We start from the raw sequence: 23,249 nt of genomic DNA on the forward strand, positions 1-23,249 counted from the left end.
GGAGTGGCTAACACCGCACGTCCCGAGAGTGCGGAGGGTGGCCCTGCCGGCGGTCGGTCGCCAAAGCTGCTCCGAACGCACGCTCGGGCGCGGCTCATTAGAATACTAACTGGGTCCGCCCAGATGCCTTCACCCGGTGCCCTCCGACCCGGGAGGATCCGCGGCTGGGGAGCGGGGCGAGGAGGCACCGCGCGGCGGACTCTCGGGGGGCAGACCTGGCGAGGGCTGCCCGCCCACCGGTGTCATGGAAACCGCCGGCACCCCCGAGGCCACGGGGACAGGTGACCGACCCGCAGCGCCCCGTCTTTGCGCGCCCCTTCCGCAGGTCTCCGTCCCGGGTCGTCGGCGTGCCAAGCCGACCCGCCCACCTTCCCAAGTGTTGGCCGGGGTTTTCACGTCCGAGCCCAGCCACGTCCGCGCGTCCCAGGCATCCCCGGGACGTCTCTGCCCCGTGCCAGCCGTCGCCCTGGCGTTGGGTGCAGCCCAGGGCCCTGTCTGTGCCTTTCCCCTTTTGCCAGCCTTTGTACTGGGTGCCCGCGGGCCTTGGGCCATGCGAGCACTAGTTTGGGGTTAGAAGTAGAGGGCTTATGCCGGGACTTCTCTTGGGAGCCCGGAGGACCGTTTTACATGCTTCAGGCGTTAAATGATGGTGTCGGTGGTAGTAAAAGCGCCCACGACTTTATAAACGGCTCTGAGCGTCTACCCTCCCTCTCCCTCCACCCGGGCCAGGGAAATGGTGTAGTCTCTCTTTAAGATTAAAATGGTGGCTTGCTATGATGAGGACTCCACTTCCGGTGGGGAGGGGGCGGGACCCCAGCCCGCTCACGCCGGAAGTGGTTCGGGTTCTCAAGATGGCGACTCCCTATGTAACTGACGAGACCGGCGGTGAGTGCGGGGATCGCGGAGCCGCTTCTTTCGGGACGCGTGGGTTAGGGGTTCGGACTTGGAGAGGGGTTCGTGCCACGCCCATCCCGGGGCCCCTCCTTTGCCCCGCCCCCGGACCGCCTTCCCCATTCATTCCTGTGGGTTATCACCTGCGCCCCCTTCTGGTCTCGTGTTTTGGGGGGTCTCTGCTTCCGGTCTCCCAAACCCTGGGGGTCCTTCAATGTCCCCTGCTCCGGGACCCTTAGGAGCCTCGGCTATTTCTAGCTGTTGGAGTCCCATACCTTTCCAGGGTTCTCCAGCTTCACGGGCTCCCACACTTATCAGTTCCCTCCAATTCCAGCCCTCTTCCCCCTCCCCCCTTCCTTACTGTTATACCTGCTCTCTACCCTGCCCGTTTTCGTTCTTTTTCTCCAAGCTGTATCTGCTGAAGATCTCATTGCTACATAGTGCTTTGCTCACTCTTTGCCTCATCTTCATTTGTTGGGGGTCACTGAAGTCCAGAGGTACACGAAGGGAAGAGGAATTTAACTTTCAACTTGACTTTTCTCATTGATGGAGTTTTCCATCTAAAGTGAGAGAAAACGAACAGGAAAGTATCTACTGGCCTTTCTTTCAACATCTTTGACAATTAATAGAACCCCGTTATTCCGAACAGCTTGAGTAGAATTCCAGTCCAGCTGTCTGAAATGTTGGAAGTCTGTGTTTGTTGTGAAACTGAGAATTAGTTTTCCAGATATTTTTGTCTTATTCTAATTGCCTTGTCTTTAGAATAATGTGCACAACAGCAATACTGACCTGGAGATGGTCATATAGGCATGTGAAAGACTTGTAAAACGCAGTGCAAGCGCCTGGTTACTGTTTCTGTATCCCTCATTGTAGTCTTCACGTGTATTCACTGACTCTGGTGTTTCATAGAAGTGATCCTGTGAGTGTGCAGTGTGTGCATGGTGTGTTTAAAATGTGCCATGTATGCTTCTTGGTTTGCTTTACATGTTCCCTGTAGGTAGGCGTCCCACATTGTGGTACTTCTGCTACCGGTCCCTAGTCTTGCATTCAAAGAGTTTCCTTATAGTCTCTACTCAGTAGGTCTTTAACTAGCAACTGGGTTTTTGTTTGTTGTGCGTTTTAAGACAGAGTCTCATTATGTACCTCTGACTGGCTTGGAACTCCCTCTACACACCAAACTTGTCTTGAATGCAGAGAGATCCACCTGCCTCGGCCTCGCTGGTGATGGGATCAAAGGCATGCACCACTGTGCCATACCTTTAAATAGAAACTCCCCTCCCCACAACATGGTCTTACTATGTGGTCCTGGCTGCCTGCAGCTCACTGTGTAGACCAGGCTGGCCTTAAAGGCATAGAGATCCTCCTGCCTCTGCCTCTCAAGTTGTGGAGTTAAAGGCACACACTGCCACTGCCATGATGGGCAATTTGCAGCTTTTGATGTATACCTTATTATTCTTTTTATCCACATAACTCATCTGGCCCTGCCCTGCCACCAGAGGTGTTTTCTGTTTTCTGTGACTGTGTACAAGAAAAAAAGGAATAAACTGCTCTTTTGTTTTCCTCCTACTTCCTGCTGTTCCTGTGACCCTTGTGTAATGTGTTGCCTTGCAATTATAGTGGTTCCTATAAAGTTCCCGTAAAACCAGTGTTCCTATCTACTGCCCACAAATTATGTTTTGTTTTGTTTAGACTTATTTTATGTGTGTGAGTGCTTTGCCTGTGTGTGTGTCTGTGCACCATTTGTGTGCTTGGTGCCCACAGAAATCAGAAGAGGTATCAGATCTCCTGGAACTGGAGTTAGAGTTGTCAGCCACTGTATTGGTGCTGGGAATCGAACCCAGGTCCTTAGGTCCTCTGCCAGAGCCACTCTTAGTCCCCGATCCATCTCTCTAGCCCTTCTGTTTTTGTTTTGTTGTTACCTGTCTCTAGCACCTTGGGAATACTCTGAACTCCCTAGTTCCTGAGCACGAGATCATTGACATACCTTTGTATTTTCAGCTACACCTCAGGATCACTACAACCTGGACCTCATCTGTGACACTACTTTCCTTTCAGGTATTCCCCTTCACTTTAGCTTCTTTACCAGTCACCATATTGACTGTCTCAAATCCACAGAGGCAGCTTTTTGCCCTCTTTAGGTTTTCTGGTTCCATGTGTGTGTGAATGTGTGTACCTGCTTGTGTGCACGTGCATGTGTGGGTACAGGTCCACATGCATGTGGAGGCCAGATGTTGATACCAGGCGTCTTCCTCCATCCCTCCCCGCCTTATATCTCAGGCATTATCTTTCACTGTAACCCAGAGTGTGGTGATTTAGCTAGTCTAGCAAGACAGTTTGCTCCTGGGATCCTGTCTCTATCTCCCAAGTGCTGGGATTATAGTCATACCACCCGCCCACAGCATGAATGTGGATGCTGGCAATCTGATTCTGGTCCTTATATTAGTGTGGCAAATGCTTTACCCTCTGAGCCATTTCTCTAGCCCCCTCTTTATCATTTTTGTACATTTATTTTTTGGCATTTTTGGCTTTTTGAGGCAAAGTCTCTTGCAGTCCAGGCTGGCCTTGAACTCCTGTTCTCCCTGTTCCCACCTAAGCCTGCATTACAGGCATCAGTTCACTACTGCACATGACTGTCTTTATCCATCAACTCTTTTCTTGGTTTCTGATTTTAGTCTGTAACATATTGCTAGAAAAGAAAAAACTCAGGTTAAGATTCAGTACAGCGTTAACTCCTGTCAGTATCACAGCTTTTTGCCAGTTCTTGCTTCTGGTGTCCTAACTTCTCCCATGGCTAGTTCACCAGCTTTTTTCCAGACCTCTGTCACTTTGCCTTTAATTCTTCCTTTGTGCCCCAAACCCTCACTTTCTGTGTCATTGAAGAACGAAGGCCTGTCGTTTCTGTCTCTCTCTGAGTCACGGGCAGGTGTTTGTCCTCTCTCCTCTCTCTCCTGCCTTCCATCAAGGCCTCGCTGTGTAGCCAGCCCAGTCCGCCCTCAACTTCATGACTTCATGGCGGTCCTCGTGCCTCAGCCTCATGAGCACTGTGAAGTTGTCGTTGTTGTTGTTGTTTATTTTTTCGAGACAGGGTTTCTCTGTGTAGCCCTGGCTGTCCTGGAACTCACTTTGTAGACCAGGCTGGCCTTGAACTCACAGAGATCCGCCTGCCTCCTGAGTGCTGGGATTAAAGGCGTGCACCACCACCGCCCGGGGGAGCACTGTGATTGTAGGCATGGGTTGCCACTGTTAAAGTCCATGTCTTGAACATGAGGTCTCACCTGCTGTTTCTAGCCCCTCACTGCTTAATCTGTTGCTTGCCTGTCGTTGCTCTTCCTGGCACAGTCCCTCTCCTGAGCTGCTTATGTCTTTGTTTTCTAATGCCGAGTGTCTCACTTTTGGTTATACCGTCACATTTCATATTTGACTTTTCTAATCTTTCCATTGTTATTTCTCTCTCTTAAGGCTTTGTCTAGATTTTATTTATTCTGTAGCAGTGAGATGGTATAGACTTTATATTGGTTTTTAGAACAGTTGAGAAGATGCTACAAAGTATTCCTGTATACCTGGTGCCTTTCTCTTTTACTGGCATCGTACATTGTTAAAGTACATTTCTCACAGTTAACTAATCAGCATCACTACATTAGTAACTAATGTCATATGTTGTTCAAGCCAGGCATGGTGGTTTATACCTGGATTCCCAGCACTTGGGAGGCAGAGACAGGAGAATTGCTACAGTTTGAGGCCAGCCTAGGTTATCTGGACCTTGTCTCAAAAAACAAGCAAGCCAAGTATTGAAACTTCCTTAAGCTAGAGGCGGTGGTCCACCCCTTTAGTCCCAGCACTCGGGAGGCAGAGGCAGGTGGATTTCTGAGTTTGAGGCCAGCCTGGTCTACAGAGTGAGTTCAGGACAGCCAGGGATACACAGAGAAACTCTATCTTGAAAAACAAACAAACAACAACAACAACAACAAAAACCCTCTGCCTGGTCTACATAATGAGTTCCAGGACATCCAGAGCTAAGTATGGAGACCTGATCTCAAAAAAAAAAAATTTCTTTTTCTGATTCAGGATCTCATCTAGCATATAGGTCTCATGTCTCCTAATGTCAGTTTCTCAGACTTTACTTGCCCTCAATCATTTTGATGGGCTTTTTAGGATATTTTTCTAGGGGATGGGTACATGGGTATGAGTGTGTATTGTATATATGCACATATGTGCCTATTCGTGATTTCAGAGGCCAGAGGAAGCCAGCTGGTGTCCTGTTCTACCTCAGCCAAGTTCCCTTGAGACAGGGTCTCTCACTGAGCCTGGAGCAAGCCTCAGCAGTCTTCCATTTCTGCCCATATGGTACGGGCTCACAGGTGCATATGGCCACACCTGGCTTTTTACTTGCGCACTGGTGATTTTTTAAAGATGATTTTATCATGTTTATGAGTGTGTTTATGAGTGTTTTGCCAATATATATGTGTGTGCCTGGTGCATGGGTCAGAAGATACAGATGGCTATGAGCTGCCGCCTGGGTCCTTTGGAAGATCAACAAATGCTCTTAACTCTTGAGCCAATTCTCCAACCCAAGTGGTGTTCAGGGTTTTAACTCAAGTCTTATGCTTGCGCAGCAGTGCATTTACCCAGAGCCACTCTCCCCAGCAGGTTTTAGCAATGCTAAGCACATGTTTTGAAGACTACCCTTCTATTGGAATTTAATTCTCCACCATCCCCAGTTCTGTGTCCTCTGTGTTTCTTTACACACACACACACACACACACACACACACACACACACACACTCTCACCTACACGCACACGCACTCACGCACGCACGCATGCACATTCCAGGTTTGTCTGAACTCTAGATCCACCTTTCCTTAGCGTCTTGAGTACTAGGATTCCAGGTATATGTCACCCTCCCCAACTGTTGGATGTTTCCATCATGATTAACTTTAGATTAGGTGTTTTTTGGAAGGAGACCACAGGATGCATACCTCCCGCCCCGTGTGTAGTAACACTGTTAGCTGTCTGAAGTAGTGTTCGTGAGGTCTTCCCACTGTAAAAATTCACCTTTCCTCATTAAATTTTTTATTTATTTTTATGGGTGTTTTGTGTGCATGTCTGTCTGTCCATCACATGTGTGCTTGGTACCCAATGAGGCCAGAAAAGGGCATCAGACCCTCTGGAACTGGAGTTAGAGTTGTCAGCTGCTTTGTGGGTGCTGGGAATCGAACCCGGTCCTTTGGAAGAGTAGTACTTACCATCTCTCCAACCGCCCCCCCCCCCAACCTTAATTTGTGTTTTATGAGGGTAGTCTCTTAGGAGCCCAGGTAAAGAGTGGATGTTAGTCTTTCCTTTTAAGGCAGATTATTTGGAGTTTCTTCCTAACATGTTTATTTCTATTTTTTGTTTTGTTTTTGTTTGTTTGTTTGTTTCAGCTTTTTGAGGTAGGGTCTCATTTGGTAGACCAGGCTATCCTGGAATTCACTATGTAGCTCAGATTGTCCTTGAATTCACAGCAGTTCTCCTGTTTCAGCTTTCCAGCTGCTAGATTTATAGGTGTGATTCTCCACACACAGCATCTTGTAGGGAGTCTTTCCCTGTCACACCAGCCAGCTCCCAAATCACAACATAGAGACTTATTAATTATAAATGCTTGGCTGATAGCTTAGGCTTATTTCTAACTAGCTCTTATAACTTAAATTAACCCTCTTCTATTTATCTGTGTGCTGCCACATGGCTCATGGCTGTTATCTCTCCTCCTGCATATCTTGCCTGTTCTCTCTCCATGTCTCCCCTCAGCTCTGCCTTTCTTCCCAGCATCCTCTGTGCCTAGAAATCCTGCCTACCTATTGGCCATTCAGCTTTTTATTAAACCAGTCAGAGTGACATATTTTTACAGTATACAAAAAATTATTTCACATTTCCCCCTTTTTATCTAAATAAAAAGGAAAGATTTTAACTCTAACACAGTAAAACTATATACAATAAGAACAATTATCAGGCTGGTGGTGGTGGCGCATACCTTAATCCCAGCACTTGGGAGGTAGAGGCCAGCCTGGTCTACACAGTGAGTTCCAGGACAGCCAAGGCTACACAGAGAAACCCTGTCTCCAAAAAAAACTCACCAAACAAAAGAACAATTATTAGGTAAGAATTACATTTACACTGTCCAGTCCATTTGTATTTGGCAAATTCAGAGAAAATACTCTAAATTATTAATCCTATCTTGGTGAATCCAAAGCTCTGTACCTAATTTACCTTCTATCATAACTAAGGAAAACTATTACTATAACTATCTAGTCTTCAACTTCATCAAAGATCCCCAGAAGCATATAATATTACCTGAGTAAACAGGAAGTGCAGAGCAAGCAACTTCCAAAACTATAAGAATTGACAGAAACAGCTGGCTGCCTGGATAGTCACCCAAGATTCTTTTGCAACGTTGGGGACATCCATCGTCAGCCTACAGGCCTAGAATATCTGGCAGACGTTTTATGAAATAGGAATTTTGAAGGACTGTCCCACCTGGTCTTAGCAAAGTTCATCATTCGTTTTCCTGTGTGTCCTGTAGAATGTGTGGCAGACTTTTCTATGAAGCAGGAGTTTTGAAGGACTGTTCTGCTTTATCTTGGCAAAGTTCCACAGTCTTTTTCCTTTTTATCCTGCTTGTCTAGTTTGTATAGCATACTGCAGCAGTCAAGACAAGAACAGTTTCTTTGCCCAATGGCTAACCTTGCCACAGTGAAAGCAAACTCCTTATGGAGTTTCTTCAGTGCCCATCATCTTCTCTGAAGTAAATTGTTGCTGCTAGGAGCAGACATGTCTCACTGTTATAAAAATCCCTATGTTAACAAAACATTTTAAATGCCATATTCTATAGGTCTTAAAGTGTTTGAAGACCATTTATCTATCTAAAATATATATCTGTTTGACCTTGAAAACATACTGACTACAAGTTTGATTTAGTGACTTAACTACTGACGTGCATTTTTAAATTATACATTACATTTTTAAATGAGCTGCATAAGCACAATACCCCAAACAAGAGTAGAAACATACATTCAGTATAACAAAATAACTTTAAATTTGTATCAATATACCAGAATCAATACCAATGTAAAATATTTGAGACTAGTAGCTGTTCAAAAGTTGACTCAACAATCTACCCTTTTATCTCATCATTTTTATATTATATCCCCCCTTTTTCCCTTTTGAAAGAGATCCCTGAGCCGGGCGGTGGTGGCGCATGCCTTTAATCCCAGCACTTGGGAGGCAGAGCCAGACAGATCTCTGTGAGTTCGAGGCCAGCCTGGGCTACCAAGTGAGTTCCAGGAAAGGCGCAAAGCTACACAGAGAAACCCTGTCTGGAAAAACCAAAAAAAAAAAAAAAAAAGATCCCTGAATCTAACTCCTTTGTTCAGCTTTCTTCCTGACCAGGACCAATAACAACTTGTACCCAACCCCTTAAACAATGACAAACATCCATAACCCACCAAATGACCAAAAACCACCCATCCCACCTCTTGGGAATGTGGGTATTATGTTCTCTAGACTGCTTCCTGTTGTCTGGGGGCGCTGGCATCTTGGGGGACCCTGGGAAAATTGGGATAATGTTCAAGTCCTTGGAGAGTTAGCTGTGTCTAGTCTTGATGTGATGGGAAAATGTAGGACTTATCTAAAGTCTGGCTGAAGTAGTCTGTGAGGCTGAACCATCTCAGCCGGCAGCCTTGAAGCTGTTCTGGATGCAGAACTCTGAGGAAACTGCAGCAGACACACTGAGAGGCTGGGTCACCTGGGCCACCCATTTTCATTGGTGTTTGGTCCCCTTGCTCTGAAAACACATAAAATTTCAAAGGTAACGTACATCTCTGCATTAACACAAGTATAGACTGTGCAGTGTACGCAAGCCAGCCAAAGATGATTTTTTGTTTTATGATTGAGCATGTAAAATATATGTCACCTGTCTTCAGTTTTTTGTTTATTTGTTTGTTTTAAGGTTCATTTCTTTATGTCTGTGACCAGGATTTCCAGAGGGTCTTCCCTGATCAAATCTGATCTCTATCAACCTTGAATAAACCACAGCCTTTCATTTTCTGCGGAAACAAAAGCATAACCTCTTCCCCAACATAACATTTTTTGACTTTCATTTTGAAATTAAGACATTTTAAAAATATAGGTTGGTGTAACTTAGTAGTTTTTATAACCAGTGTCTCTCAGCAGCTGTTTGCTCATCAGCAATCAAAACATTTAAAGTCAGTACAACACCATTCAGGATCCAGACTCCCTGTGTATTTCTGATCTCCACATGGCTTATTCTTTTTCTTTTTTTTTTTTTCTTTTTACTCTCTTTAAAGACTATTATTTTTAAGCTATTTTTTATGGCTGTCTATATCCCTTTTTTTCCTAAGCCTACAGATATTTTTTTAAACACACTGTAACCTGTTTAGAGTTTTTTTCCTTTTGAATCTGCTTTACTGCGTATCTGTAACCTTTTCTGTCTGTGGGGGAAATTCTTAAACAGCTGCACAGCTTAGCTCATTTCATGCTGGCGACTCAGGCCCTCAGGCAGCAGCATCTCCCTACCACAGCCTTTGTGAGCTAGGCACAGTGGTGAACACCTTTAATCCCAACACTCAGGAGGCAGAGGCAGGCGGATCTCTGTGAGTTCAAGGCCAGCCTGGTCTACAGAGTAAGTTCCAGGACAGGCAGGGCTGTTATACAGAGAAACCCTGTCACAAACAAACAACAGAAAAGCCCAGACAATTGCAGCCATGGGGGAAATGGTTTATTCAGGGCCACAGTTCAAGAGTGCAGTCCATCGTGGTAAGGAAGCCCTGGGGGTGGAGCTTGTCCAGAGTTGGGATGCAGAGAACAGTGAAGGGTGGTGCTCAGCCAGCTTTCTTCTGTGCGGTCCAGAGTCCCAGCCTGGGGAACGGTGTTATCTACTTTTAGGATAATAGGTCTTCCCATCTTAATGTAATCGAGAAAATCCTTCACAGCAGTGGTTCTCAGCCTTCCCAGTGCTGTGACCCTTGAATACAGTTCCTCGTGTTGTAGTGACCCCCACCATAAATTATTATTGTTACTACTTCATAACTGTGATTTTGCTACCGTTATGAATCATAATGTTTTCCATTGGGCGACCCCTGTGAAAGGGTTGTTAGACCACCCCCCAAAAAAGGGGGATCAAGACCCACAGATTGAGAACCGCTGCTTTACAGGCTTAGCCAGAGACTAACTTAGAGGCTTGCTCTAGGTCATCCTCAGCTGCATAACAAGATTGAGGCCAGCCTGGGCCACATAAGATCCTGTCTCAAGATAAAAGACACTGTTCTGTAACATGAGCATAGTCTCCTCCCCCTGCTGTGTTTTAGATGAGGTCTCTTTAAGTCAAGCTGGACTTGAACTCACGGCAGTCTTCTTGCTTCAGCTTCCTGAGTGCTGGAATTTCAGTCCTGAGCCACTCTGCCAGATTTAGTCAGGGTTAGTGGCACACAGCTTTAATCCCAGCACTCTGGAGTCAAAGGCAGGTGGGTCTTGGTGATTTCTGTGTCAGCCAGGGCTACATAGTGTGATGTTATCACAAGTAAAATAAAAACAGACTTGTTGAAGACCGTGTGCTTAGCTTGTAAGTGGTGGTTCTGTCCATTTGCTGTCTTAGGTCAACTGGACATGGTGTGAAATTCTGGTGTGATGCCGTCATCAACTCTTTGTTTGCCTGACTTGTCTACGTCCTCTTAATTAAAAAATTATTTTTATTGGTTTGTTGTATATTTGAGATTGGGTCTTACACAGATAGCCAAGTCTGGCTTCAGCTTCTGGTCCTCTTACCTCAAATACCACTTGTATGCTAGGATTACAGGCATGTATTGCCATGGCCAGTGTATGCAGTGCTGGTTGTTAAACCCGGACATTTGAGGCAAGTGTTCCACCAACTGAGGTAATGTCTCCAACCCGTGTGTGTGTGTGTGTGTGTGTGTGTGTGTGTGTGTGTGTGTGTGTGTGTGTGTGTGTGTGTTTTGTGGGAGAGGGTTTGATATGTAGTACTGGCTGTTTTGTTCCTTGTTATGTAGCTCAAGCAACCCTTCAACTCATGGCAGTCCTCCTGCCTCAGTCTCTTCCTCGTGAACTGTAGATTCTCGAAACTAAAGGCATCTTGTTCCTATTGATGATCCTGAGTACTTAGGATAGCAGTTTTTCATGCGGTTATCAAAATAAGTGTATCACATTTAACTCACTTGTAGCCTGACTGTAGAACTGTACTTTCTTGAGGCTATATATTTTTGGAAGATAAATTAATATTTCAAATTAGCAAAACAATACTTTCTAATTCCCCCCATCCTTAGTCTCTGTGGTATTTCACGGTGCGGAACACTTGACCCACAGTAGTATCCAGCAAGCCCTTCCACTGGCTGTCACTTCAGACTTGTTTCCTTGGCGTAGCTCTGTCCTTCCTCGAGAGCAGTGACCATGGGCATTTCTCTAGCCTGGACACTCTCTTTTTGTACTTTTTCTCTCTTCACGGTTATTTATTTATGTACTTGTTCATTGGGAGGGGACTTGCCACAGTCCATTTGTGAAGGTCAGAGGGCATCTTACAGATGTTAGTTCTCTCCTCCCATCACATGGACTCAGGGACCAAACAGGTGGTCAAGTCCAAAAGCAAGCAGCTTTACCCACCCAGCCTTCTCACTGGCTCTGTTTTTTCTCTTTTAGAAGTTGTACCCAGGGTCTGGAGAGATGGTTCAGTGGTTAAGAGTTAAGAGCACATACTGGTCTTCCAGAGGACCCAGGTTCAGTTTCCATCACCCATGTTAGCTGACTTACAACCGCCTATAACTCCAGCTCCAGAGGGATCTGGGACCTTGTGCCTCTGCAGACACTACACTCATATGCATGTACCCACAAATATACACATAATTAAAATTAATAAAGCTGGGGACACGGTTCGTCAGTTAAGAGTACTGGCTGTTCTTCCAGAGGACTTGAGTTTGGTTCCCAGCTCCTACATCAGACAGCTCATAACAGTCTATAACTCCAGGGGAATTCAGCCTTCACCAGCTGTGGGCACCTGCACTCATGTGCATATACCTGCACGCAGGCACACACCTACCCATAATTAAAAATAACAAAAATAAACCTTCCTAATAATAACAGCAACAACAAAAGCAAATCTTTAAAAAGAAAAATAAACTGTCCCCAAGTTTTACAGTTGTTAGTCCTGAGAAGCTCAGACCTGTGTCCCAGATCTCTTTACTTGGAGCAGGTCCCAGGGACTCATATCTTTACCAGTTAATTCCCAGGTTACTTGGAATAAATACTCCCAAGCCTCACTGTGTTACTATGTATTGTCTTTCTTCAACTCTGTAGTCAAGTCCCTGGACATCCTAAGAGCTTTTATTGGGATTAGTTGGCTCGATGGTTAAGAGCACTTGTTGTTGTACAGAACCTGGGTTTGATTCCTGGCACCCACAAAGCTGCTCGTGACGGTCTGTAGCTCCAGTCCCAAAGAACCAGGCCACAGGCATGCGTGGTGCACATAGATACACACAGGCAAAACACACCATGCACAAAATACAATGAAAAGAAAGGGGTTTTTTGCTAGTAGAGTTAAGGAAATAGTTTAAAGTTTTCTATAGCAGCAGCTCCTAATTTGTAGCTTCTGACTAAAAATGTTATCTGAAAGTCCTGATATTCTGCCCTTGGTTTTTATTTCTAGGGGTGGGAATCGACAAACCTCTCCCTTTTTGACTTCACCTTTGGATACCATCAAGGCCAGAGGATGGAACCAAGCTAACATAAAATAGGTGCTCCTTTGTCATACTGGGCTCTTGGTGTCTCGAGGGCTTCGTTCAGTAGCTTCTCCCTCTCTTTCCTCACTGCCCTTACTTCTCTCAAACCTTAGGCTAAAATGTTGACCCTTTCTGTCTGTAGTTTTAGTTACCCATGGCTGAGTAGAGAATCAAAAGGAAAGTACAGCGAGCTGGACCGTGGTGGTGCACACCTTTAGTCCCAGCGCCGAGGAGACAGAGTCGGGCAGAGCTCTGTAAATCCGAGGCCAGTCTGGTCTACAGAGTGAAGTCCAGGCTGGCCAGGGCTACATAGAGAAACCCTGTTTCAAAAAAACAAAAAAAAAAAAAAAAAGGAAGAAGAAAAGAAAAAAATACAGTACAGTGCAATATTTAGAGATACTGTACTTACACAGTGTTTATTATGGTATATTGTTATAGTTACTCTATTTTACTGTTATTTGCTATTTATAGATTATTAAGCTTTATCATAGGTTTGTATGTAACGAGAAAAGAGTGTACAAGATAAGTATCCCTTATCCAAAATGCTTGGCATTGAAGTGTTCTGGATTTGGGGCTTTTTTCAGATTTTAGAATGTTTGTATATACATAATGAGATATTTTGGGGATGAGATCTAAGCAGCATTCTCTTATGTTTCATATGTACTTTATAACAGCCTAAAAAGTGTATTTTTATTTATTCACTTACTTATTATTTGAAACAGGCTTTCTCTAGTAGTCCTGGTTATCTTGGAACTCACAATGTAGACCATGCTGGCCTTGAACTCACAGGGATACCATGTACCTTTGCCTCTGAGTGCCGGGATTAAAGGTTTTTTGAAACCATCCCCAGTCTTATTTTTATTTTTATTTTTTTTAAAGCAAGCCCTTACTATGTAGTCTTGACTGGACTGAAACAAATTTTAATTTTATAAAGTATCTTGGATATATGTACTTGGATTTGGTTGTGACCTATTACGTGAGGTTGTATTACGTTAAATTTTCCACTCAAAGCGTCTTGTCAACAATCAAAAGGTTTCAGATTTGGGGGCATTTCAGATTTTAGATTTTTGGATTAAGGATGTTGAACCAGTGTGCAGTGTTCAGTGCTCATTACCTTCCCTCCCTTCCTTCTGTCCTTCCCTTCTTCTTTTTGTTTTGTTTGTTTGTTTGTTTGTTTGTTTTGGTTTTTCGAGACAGGGTTTCTCTGTGTAGCTTTGCGCCTTTCCTGGAACTCACTTGGTAGCCCAGGCTGGCCTCGAACTCACAGAGATCCGCCTGGCTCTGCCTCCCGAGTGCTGGGATTAAAGGCGTGCGCCACCACCGCCCGGCTTGTTTGTTTGTTTTTGAGGCAGAGTTTTTCTTTGTATCTCAGGCTGTCTAGAATTCACTTTGTAAACCAGGCTGACCTCAAACTCAGAAATCCCCCTGCCTCTGCCTCCTGAGTGCTGGGATCAAAGGTGTGCGCCACCACTGCCTGACCACTTGCAGTTTAAATCGTCCACTGGGACACCTTGAAATGTGTACCCATGTTATCTCCTTGCTAGAGTATATGCTACAAGCAGGCAAGAATGTGCTTGCTTTATTCATTAATGTATCTATAGCTCCTGTTCACAGTGACTGTCACAACAGCAAGTGCTCCATAAACATTTAAAATCCATGTGTGCATAAATGTTACTACCATATGTTTTTCCAATAGACACGGTATGAAAAATAAGAATATACATGTGAACAACACCACATTAAGTCCTCTGTCACACTTTTATGTCTTCTCCAGTACAAATCTCGGCTGTCTTTGGATCCTGTTGATAGAATCAAAATATTATTTTCTTTTTCCTCTTAAAACTATGTAAACCATCTTAAGTCAAGTCTTCTCACATTGCAATGGCTGTTTTTACTTTTTCTGCTCTTAGTTTATGACCCATTTACTACTTTGTACCTGTGGGTTTTGCACCTGCCAATTCAACCAACCCTGGACTGAAATATTCAAAACTGTAAGGTATGTGTCTGCAATCATGTGCCTACAGTCCTGGTTATTGAGGAGAGTGAAGCAGGCAGGTCACTTAGGCCCAGAAGTCCTGGTGACATAGCAAGAACCTCCTCCCCAGTGTGTGTGTGTGTGTGTGTGTGTGTGTGTGTGTGTGTGTGTGTGTGTGTGTGTGTTAGGTGTAGGTACCTGTAAAGTCCAGAAGAGGGTGTTGGGTCTCCTGGAGCTGGAGTTGCTGGCACTTGGGAGCTGCCTGACCTATGTGCTGGGAACTGAGCTTGGGTTCTCTGCAAGAGTGGTATGCACTTTTAGCCATAGCTCTCCAGTACCTTTATTTTTTTAAGACGGCATCTTGCTGTAGCGCACAGGTTGACCTTGTACCCACTATGTGCCCCAGACTGACCCCAGGTTTCCTGCCATCCACTTCTCTTGCCTCAGTCTCCCAAGCACTGGGTTATAGGCATATGCTACCACACTTAGCTTTCCATCTCTTAAAAGAAAAACAAAAAATACTGAATCCATATGAAATATGTAAAGTTTTTCTTGTCATTATTCCCTAAACAGTACAGTATAAAAGTTACTCCTGTCCTGTTTACATTGTATTAGATACTTTCTGAGACAGCCAAAATAAAAATAACCTCACTCCTTTATGTAACTGTCATTCTCCACGCCATTTAGGTTTAAATGTAAAGGTTTTTTGTTTTGTTTTAGTTTTTTAAGACAGGGTTTCTCACCAGCAGTGGTGGTGCACGCCTTTAATCCCAGCACTCCGGGAGGCAGAGGCAGGCGGATCTTTGTGAGTTTGAGGCCAGCCTGGTCTACAGAGCGAGATCCAGGAAAGACATAAAGCTACACAGAGAAACCCTGTTTGGTTGTATGTTGGGTGTTCTCTCTCACACTTGTGCTGTCTCTCTTACACACACACACACACACACACACACACACACACACACACACACGTGCGCTCCCCCCCTTCTGTCCCACAACTCCAAGGGGCCCTCATTTACCAGTCAGAGGACAACTTTTGGGAGTTGATGGTTCTTCTGCTGTGTACTATGGAGACCCAACTCAGGTTGCCAATCTTGCAAGTGTATATGCCCGCTGAGAATGCCATCCCTCTGAGTGATTGAGATTTTTAAAAAGAGTGTGTGTGGGTGTTTTGTCTACATGTTTGTGCACTGTGTGCATGCAGTGCCTGTGGAGACCAGAAGAGGGTGTTGGACCCCTTAGAACTGGAGTTACAGACAATTGTTAGCTGCAATATGAGTGCTGGGCACTGAACCCAGGTCTCTGGAAGAGCAGCCAATTCTCTAACTGCTGAGCCATCTTTCTAAACCCTTGTTTGAAATGAAAATGTATTTTCCCATTCTTGTAAAATTGGATATAAAGTTTATTTTTAATTTAGCTGCCTATAGATAATGCTGTGAGTTGGTCTTTTTTGTTTGTTTTTGTTTTTTTGGGGGGGAACTATTTTCTTATGCTAAAATGTTAAGGTTGGGATTAGCTAGCCAGAGGTGAAATGTATTTGACCCCTAACTTCGCCCCTACTCAGTGAATTCCTGCATATTATTGTTTGGTGATGATCTAGCATGAATGTCATAGTTAGGGTTTCTATTGCTATGACAGGGCTGGAGAGATGGCTCAGAGGTTAAGAACACTGACTGTTCTTCCAGAGGTCCTGAGTTCAATTTCCAGGAACCAACCACATGGCGGCTCACAACCGTCTGTAATGTGGTTGGTTCTCATTACAGATCTCTGTAATGAGATCTGGTGCCCTCTTCTGGCCTGCAGGGATATGTGCAGGCAGAACACTGTATACATGATAAACGAATCTATTGCTGTGACCAAAAGCAGCTTGTGGAAGAAAGGGTTTATTTGGCCTACACTTCCAAATCACTGAAGGAAGCCAAGACAAGAACTCACACAGGGCAGGAAGCTGGAGTCAGGAGCTGATGCAGAGGCCATGGAGGGGAGCTGCTTTCCCACACTTGCTCAGCCTGGTGTTTTTTTGTTTTTTTTTTTGTTTTGTTTTGTTTTTTTTTTTGGTTTTTTGAGACGGGGTTTCTCTGTGTAGTTTTGGTGCCTGTCCTAGATCTCACTCTGTAGACCAGGCTGGCCTCAAACTCACAGAGATCCGCCTGGCTCTGCCTCACGAGTGCTGGAATTAAAGGCGTGTGCCATGCCACCACCCGGCTTAGCCTGCTTTCTTATAGAACCCAGGACCACCAGCCCAGGGATGGCACCACCCATCAATCACTAATTAAGAAAATACCCTACAGCTGGATCTTATGGAGGCATTTTCTTAGCTGAGGTTCTCTCCTTTCAGATAATTCTAGCTTGTGTCGAGTTGCCATAAAACTAGCCAGCACGATGAATCCCTTTGTAATCTCTATTTTAGTCCATTCTACCCTGTCAGGCTAAAGCTTTTGCAGTCTGTTTTTCTAACTAGCTTTCTGAATCTCCAGTGTTTTGTTTGATTTTTGTGTTTTTGAGTTACCTTCTCACTGTGCCTGATTGACTTAGAACACTGTATTAGATGAAGGATTTGTTCATTTACCCAAAGCCCTAAAACAATCTTTTTACTAAGGACTCATTTCACAGATACTTCTTGATGCATGGCATGTGCCAGACAGTAAGGTCCTGGACTGGCATCCGCAGTCTGCGCATCCTTGGCTCAGCCAGACTGAGGTTGCCACCTACAGTCTCCCCTGCCCCCAGGCTTATTTTTTATGTATGTGAATGTTTTGTTTGCATGTATGTCTGTGTGCTGTGTATGTGCCTGGTGCCTGTGGAGATCAGAAGAGGGTGTCACAGATGTCCCGGAGCTAGAGTTACAGATGGTTGTTAGCCTCCACGTGGGTACTGAGAATCAAATCTGTGCACTCTGCAAGAACAAGTGCTCTTAACCTCTGAGCCATCTCTCCAGCCTCCCTTCCCCATCTACATTCTTGATTTTTGGTTTCAGAGTGAACTTCTCTTCCAAACTCATTTTTCACTTTATGAGCCTGTGTGTGGGTGCTAAGAATTGAACCTGGGCCCTCAAAAAGAGAGCAGCAAGTGCTTTTAATTGCTGAGCCATCTCTCTGGCCCTCTAAAAAATATTTTTTAATTATTTTGAGTATATTTATTTAGTGTATATGTATGCACATGTGCCATGGTGCAAGTGTGGAAACCAGAGTTGGTCTCTCCTTTCACCATGTTGGTCTTGAGGATCAGACTTAGGTCACCCACTGAGCCTTAAAGCTTTTTGTGGGCCTGGGGGGTAGCTCATTTGTAACAATCACAAACCCTGCATAGACTGGGTTGGTAGTATAAGTTTGAGACTAGCCTGGGAGACCCAAGACCCTGTCTCAAATATTTAGATATCTACTTATATCTATATATTTTTATACAATACTTGTTTTTTTCTAAATAGGAATAATTCTTGGGCCCAGAAGATGACTCAGTAGATAAGTGCTGTCCAGACCCGAGACCTTCAGTTAATCCCTAGAATGTGAAAGTGGAAAGAGAGCACGGACTCCTGAATGTTGTCCTCTTGATTCTGCCTGGGCACTGTGTTACGTCTGTGTGTGTGCAGACATACCCCACAATGATATTTTTTATTAAAATATACTGCTCTCATTAGCTTTTTGTTTGTTTGTGTTTAAATTCTGGGATTACGGGGGCTGGAGAGAGGAGTCAGAGTAGGACATCTGACATCTGCCTGTGACTCCACCGCACCCCTGGCATCCACACGTGCACACAGATAAAAGTCAGAGTTTTAGTGTTACAACCATGCCTGGCTTATGTGGTGCTGGGGTGCTAAACCAGCACTCTGAGCAATGAGCTAGGTCTCCTCCAGTCATTCTTACTAAAGAAATTAATGATTTCTAGCCTGGCACGGTGGTGTGCCGTTCCATGTAGCACTTGGAGGCAGAGGCAATTGGATCTCTAACTTTGAGGCCAGTCTGATCTACAGACCAGGTCTCAGGATAGACAGAGCTACACAAAGAAACCTTGTCTTGAAAAACCAATAAATAAATAGAGAAATTAATGAATTAATGATCTCTTCCATCTCTCCAACCAGTTATCCCTCTTAATGTAAGGAGCATCACAGCCCGGCTGTGTGTCCTTCCACATTTTTCTCTTTGTCTCTAAACACAGGCTGCATGGACCATTAAGTCCTCCCCTCGTCTCAACAAGAATGGGACCAAACAATACCCCAGTGGGTCTTAAGTATCCACAGCCCCTTGGGGGGTCCCCAACCCCTTTTGTGATAATACTGATTTTTTTTTCCTTTTTCCCTGGGTTGTTGTGCACTGGTGATGCAAAGACACAGTGGGTAAAGCCGCTAGACTAGCATCAGGGCACCTTCATTGTCGCACACAGCTCACAAGAGGGCCTGGTCACTTGTTCCATGATGAAAATGTCGTGTTTATTAAACCACTGTCTTCAGTGCGTAACTTTCCCTGTGACTGAAGGGGAGCAGGGTGACGCAGCTCTGCCACACAAGGCGGCAGGTGTGGCCTGGAGGAGGAACCCCTGTTGAGCTGCAAGCTAAGCAGGCCTTCTGTTCATGGGACACCCTGTTCCCTGAAAGGACCTCTGAAAGATTATAGAAGTGAAGAGATCTGACAGTCATTTTCCTGTCAGAAAATGGCTCTATGTGAGTGTGTTCTTGTGTTGTTTGGCCAACTGGTGGTGGTGGTGGTGGCACACGCCCTTAATCCCAGCACTCAGGAGGCATAAGAGGTGGATCTAGGTTTGAGGCCAGCCTGTTCTACAGAGTGAGTTCCAGGACAGCCAGGACTACAAAGAGAAACCCTGTCTCAAAAAAACAAAAATAAATTAATAAATAAAAACAAGCCTGTGGTTTCAAGTAAAACAATGTTCACTGTTTGTTGCTAATAATAAAATTCATTTTTTAAATGTGCACTGGTGTTTCACTTACATGTATGTCTGTGTGAGGGTGCCAGATCCCCTGGAACTGGAGTCACAGACAGTTGTGAGCTGCCATGTGGGTGCTGGGAATTGACCTGGGTCCTCTAGGAGAGCAGCCAGTTTTAACCACCGAGCCATCTCTACAGCTCCATAAAATTCAAACCTTTGAAGTAAAAATTAGACGTTTGAAAAGATTTTGTCTTCTCCAGTGAGCTGACCAACAACTTCCTAATAGCTAAGACTTTTCTAGGAGCTGGGGATGTGGCTTGGCTCAACAGGTGCTCATATTGCTCTTCCAGAGGACCTGGCTGGTTCTCAGCACACCCACATCCAGTGGCTCACAACCACCTGCCTATAACTTCAGCTCCAAGGGATCCAATATCTTTGGGCCACCACAGGCACCTGCACTCATGTGCCCACACACACATATTACAAAAATAAATAAATAAAAACAAGATTTTTCTGAAGAAATAAATACGATTTCTTACTATTGCATAAAGAAATGCATACTATAACAAAGTAAGAGTAACCGGGCAGTGGTGGTGCACACCTTTAATCCCAGCACTCCGGAGGCAGAGGCAGGCAGATCTTTGTGAGTTTGAGGCCAGCCTGGTCTACAGAGTGAGATCCAGGACAGGCTCCAAAGCTACACAGAGAAACCATGTCTAAAAAACAAAACAAAACACACACACACACACACACACACACACACACACACACACACACACCATAAAGTAAGTCCTTAGGCTAATTTTGAGAATACTTGGCTTGTTTTGTTTTGTTTTGAGATAATCTCTTCTGTCCTGAGCTGTCCTCAAACCCCTGTGTTGCTGGGGCCGGCCTTGAACTTTTTCCTCCTGCTTCAGCGTAATGTGTGCTGGAGTTACGGTGTGAATCACAACTTCCATGTTGTAGAATATTATTTGAAAATGTGTTACATTCGTTTATGCTGTGGAATATTCGTTTAATGATGCAAAGACACACTACATTTGTTTGATTAAAATTAACCTGGGATTAGGAAGCTGAGTCAGCAACTAGCTGACAGGAAGTGGTAGGGAGGAGCCATGTGTAGCCAGGGTTCTTAAGTTGGTGCTGAGTGAAAGGACACCTGTTCTGGGGGAGACCCGAGCTAGGAGGGGAGGTCAGCCACTTGTCATTCAGGCCCTGTGAGTAAGCAGAATTTCACCTCAGCCTTTGAATCCTGAGTTCTATAGAGGGATAGAGATCTAGATAGAGTTCCCTTTAGCTACCATGGTGGAGCCGGTGCCTGAGGGAACAGAATTCCCGCCTGGCTATGGCCAGTGCAGCCTAACCACTGCCAAGTTGCAAATGCTGATTTAGGACAGCAGTTGCTTAGGGGCAGCTACTGAATTTAATGAGAAACAGCATTTCCACTTAGTAAATTATGCTTTTTTCACTTAGTAAACTATGAACACTTTCAGTACCACTACTGAATATTTATTAATTCATATCTAACTTTGTTTCTTTTTACCCACAGCACGGTGTTCCATTGTATATATGAACCAAGGCCAAGGCTTTTTAGATTGCTTTCAGCTTTTGGCTAATTTAAACATATGGAGGCTGGAGAGATGGTTCAGTGGTTAAGAGTATTTGCTGCTTTTCCAAAGAACCCAAGTTCAGTTCCCAGACCCACACTGGGCAGCTCACAACCACCTGTAACTCCAGCTCTAAATAATTCAACACACTCACATAGAGACACATGTACATAAATAATAAAAATAAAAGTTAGTGTATGAACAAGTGTCCTCTACATCCACGTGTTCCGATGGCTTTCTAATCTGGTTTCCTAAAAGTTTTGTCTTCCTCGAAGTATCTAAATGGAATTCCTCCTTCAGTCTCCCCTGCCCTTTCCCCACGTACTTCCTGCTTGGCCCCTTTCTGATCTGGTTCGTTTAGTGCTTTTGATGTTTCCTTTGCCTTGTACTTTTTTAAGAATGCTTCTCTCCCTGGTCTGTCGTGCATATGTTAGTTAAAAAAGAGGCAGTGGCTCTTTGAGGGCAAGGACAGTGCCAGTGAGTCGGTGGCAGAAGACTGGCGTTGACATGAGGAACGTGCCTGAGCTGGGCCGTCGGATGCCTGTGACCTTGGCACTCAGGAGGTGGGGGTGGGAGAGCTCAGATCAAGGCCCACCTGGTCTACATGGTGAGCCCTTACCCTGCATTAGTGGATAGAGGGGTGCTGGGGGAGCTGTGCTCACTTATGAACACTTTTCTCGTCTTGGAAAATATTTGAAAATGAGGGAGACTAACCTCAACTTAATTTCTGTCATTTCAGGCAAGTACATTGCCTCCACACAGAGACCCGACGGGACCTGGCGCAAGCAGCGGAGGGTCAAAGAAGGATACGTGCCCCAAGAGGAGGTTCCAGTGTGCGTGCGTGGTTAGGCTAACAAGGGTGTTTAGTGGGGTCCCTGCACAAGTATTGTGCCTTCGAGTTGAGGGATGACTCGCCTGAGCCCCAAGGAAGTGGAAGGAGAGGAAGGAGCTGGGATTGAGGGGTGAGTGAGGGTCCCCCAGCCAGTCTGCCTTTGACCTCTGTTCTTCAGAACCTCTGGACAGCGGTCCGAGAGCCAGAGCTTTGAGTTCTAGAACCTTCCTAAAGACTAGGGAGCCTGAAGGGCAGAGGAGATGGGGATGGAATGGGAAGGAAGTGAGGTGGGAGACAGGGGAGGGAGCCGGCAGCATCTGGAAGCTCAAGCTCTCTGTTTCCTGCAGCTATGAAAACAAGTACGTGAAGTTTTTCAAGAGTAAACCGGAACTTCCCCCGGGGCTGAGCCCTGAGGCCACCACTCCGGTCACGCCATGCAGACCTGAAGGGGGTGAAGCCGGCCTCTCCAAGACCGCCAAACGCAACCTGAAGCGCAAGGAGAAGAGGCGGCAGCAGCAGGAGAAGGAGGCGGAGGCCTTGAGCAGGACTCTCGATAAGGTGTCTCTGGGAGACACGGCCCAAACGCCCAGTGCCCTCCAGGGCTGTCAGGCCGCCCCTCCAGCTGCCCCGGATGCAGCCGACTCCGCTGCCACCACAGAGAAAGCCAAGAAGATCAAGAACCTGAAGAAGAAGCTGCGGCAGGTGGAGGAGCTGCAGCAGCGCATCCAGGCCGGCGAGGTCAGCCAGCCCAGCAGAGAGCAGCTGGAGAAGCTGGCCCGACGGAGGGCTCTGGAAGAGGAGCTGGAGGACTTGGAGCTGGGCCTGTGAGGCTTCGGAGTCGGGGAATGGACTGCAGAACAAACCATGGGGTGCTCTGGGGTCCGGGGGGTGTGGGCCGCAGCAGTCAGGCGGGGCACCCCATCCTGGCTCACTTCCACCTGTGGCCCACCTCCATCCTCCAGAGCCCTAGGCTCTCCTCCATTCCTTCCCTTGTGCTCAGCTCCTGTTTTTGGACTTTCCCCTCCCGTTCCCAGTGTTCAGATTCTCAGTGACCACCCCAGGTACCTCTGCTGCTGATCTGGGTGTCTTGTTGAAAAGAAAACCGGGGGTTGGAGTCTGAGAGCTGGGGTTGGGGTACAGGAGTACCCCAAGTCTTGGAGTCTTTGTTCCTGTTCACAGTGTTTGAGTTACTTCCATGGCTACCCTAAACCTCTTTTTTTTAAAGAAAGTAAGAATAAATTGGAGTAGACAACATGTGGTCAGACTTTGGCTCTGTTCTCAACTCTG

General features: G+C 45.6%; 1 protein-coding gene across 6 annotated transcripts; it reads left to right on the top strand.

Moving 5' to 3' along the window:
- Pym1 (PYM homolog 1, exon junction complex associated factor) lies at positions 1-23,216 on the top strand. Of its 6 annotated transcripts, none has more exons than XM_052753697.1 (4): positions 1-281; positions 5,123-5,235; positions 21,870-21,963; positions 22,310-23,216. In XM_052753697.1, exons 1-4 carry the CDS (start codon positions 124-126, stop codon positions 22,788-22,790), a joined length of 846 nt encoding a protein of 281 aa, XP_052609657.1. In that variant the 5' UTR covers positions 1-123; the 3' UTR covers positions 22,791-23,216. The 6 variants fall into 6 exon arrangements, with proteins under 6 accessions (XP_052609657.1, XP_052609655.1, XP_052609656.1 ...); XM_052753695.1 differs by lacking the exon at positions 5,123-5,235 and adding an exon at positions 2,890-2,946 and having other exon boundaries at positions 128-281; XM_052753693.1 differs by lacking the exons at positions 1-281; positions 5,123-5,235 and adding exons at positions 332-885; positions 2,890-2,946.
- Positions 23,217-23,249: the final 33 nt, after the last annotated feature.

This window comes from Peromyscus californicus, unplaced genomic scaffold, assembly GCF_007827085.1.
Source record: "Peromyscus californicus insignis strain IS unplaced genomic scaffold, ASM782708v3 Scaffold_24__1_contigs__length_46423439, whole genome shotgun sequence".
Classification (NCBI taxonomy): domain Eukaryota; kingdom Metazoa; phylum Chordata; class Mammalia; order Rodentia; family Cricetidae; genus Peromyscus; species Peromyscus californicus.

Excerpts from the sequence above, each read along its gene's own strand:
- Pym1 (XM_052753697.1), top strand. The coding sequence starts at position 124 with ATGCCTTCACCCGGTGCCCTCCGACCCGGGAGGATCCGCGGCTGGGGA. Across the intron at positions 282-5,122 it reads CCCCGAGGCCACGGGGACAG|AGGCCAGAGGAAGCCAGCTG; the intron begins GTGACCGACCCG and ends TCGTGATTTCAG. Across the intron at positions 5,236-21,869 it reads CTTCCATTTCTGCCCATATG|GCAAGTACATTGCCTCCACA; the intron begins GTACGGGCTCAC and ends CTGTCATTTCAG.